Genomic DNA, 527 nt, shown 5'->3' with positions numbered 1-527 from the left:
TCCCCCTTCCACCACGGCCGTCATCCGGCGCCCCGACTCCAAGTACCAGCTGGGTTTCTGCGTTGAGAACGGCGTGGTGAGTGCCCCGGGGACGGGAGCGGGGCCGGGCCAGGCGCAGCCGGGGGCTGGGAGGGTCCACGGGGCTCTGCGCTGCCACAGCACCAGGCTCCATAGCTCCCCTGCGGTCTGGGCTGTTGGCTCCGTCTCCCTGGTGCTCCTTAGCAGTTTGCTTTTGGGGTGGTGTTTTTCTCTTGCCATTCTTGGTGTGCCTTTAATGACGTTTGTTGCTGTCCCCGATGCCCCAGCCCCTCCCTGCTCCGAGCTCCACGGTGGCTGGGTGGGTTTTTTCCTCCCACGTCGCCCGCCAGCACTGCAGACGTGGTTACCCCCCGGGAGCTGCCACCCTGGGGAGAAGCTCTGGCTCTGCAGCCCAGGCTTGATCTCCCCCTGGGGGCTGCCCTCCCCGGGTAGCAGCAATGCACAGGCACATCCCTGCCCTCGCTGCACAGCCCTGGGCTGGAGGAGGT

The 527-nt window shown here is 66.8% G+C and overlaps 1 protein-coding gene across 1 annotated transcript in view; it reads left to right on the top strand.

Moving 5' to 3' along the window:
* The window catches only part of LOC103774897 (amyloid beta A4 precursor protein-binding family A member 3-like), a gene marked incomplete at both ends in the record, with an annotated part of 3,158 nt that extends 2,974 nt beyond the window's left edge, over window positions 1–184 (top strand). Inside the window, one exon of the mRNA XM_008942334.1 lies at window positions 8–184. Within this exon, the coding sequence (XP_008940582.1) occupies window positions 8–184 (177 nt within the window). The remainder of the gene's footprint in view (window positions 1–7) is intronic.
* Window positions 185–527: the final 343 nt, after the last annotated feature.

This window comes from Merops nubicus, unplaced genomic scaffold, assembly GCF_000691845.1.
Source record: "Merops nubicus isolate BGI_N331 unplaced genomic scaffold, ASM69184v1 scaffold25106, whole genome shotgun sequence".
NCBI lineage: Eukaryota > Metazoa > Chordata > Aves > Coraciiformes > Meropidae > Merops > Merops nubicus.
This window is presented reverse-complemented; position numbering and strand designations above follow the sequence as displayed.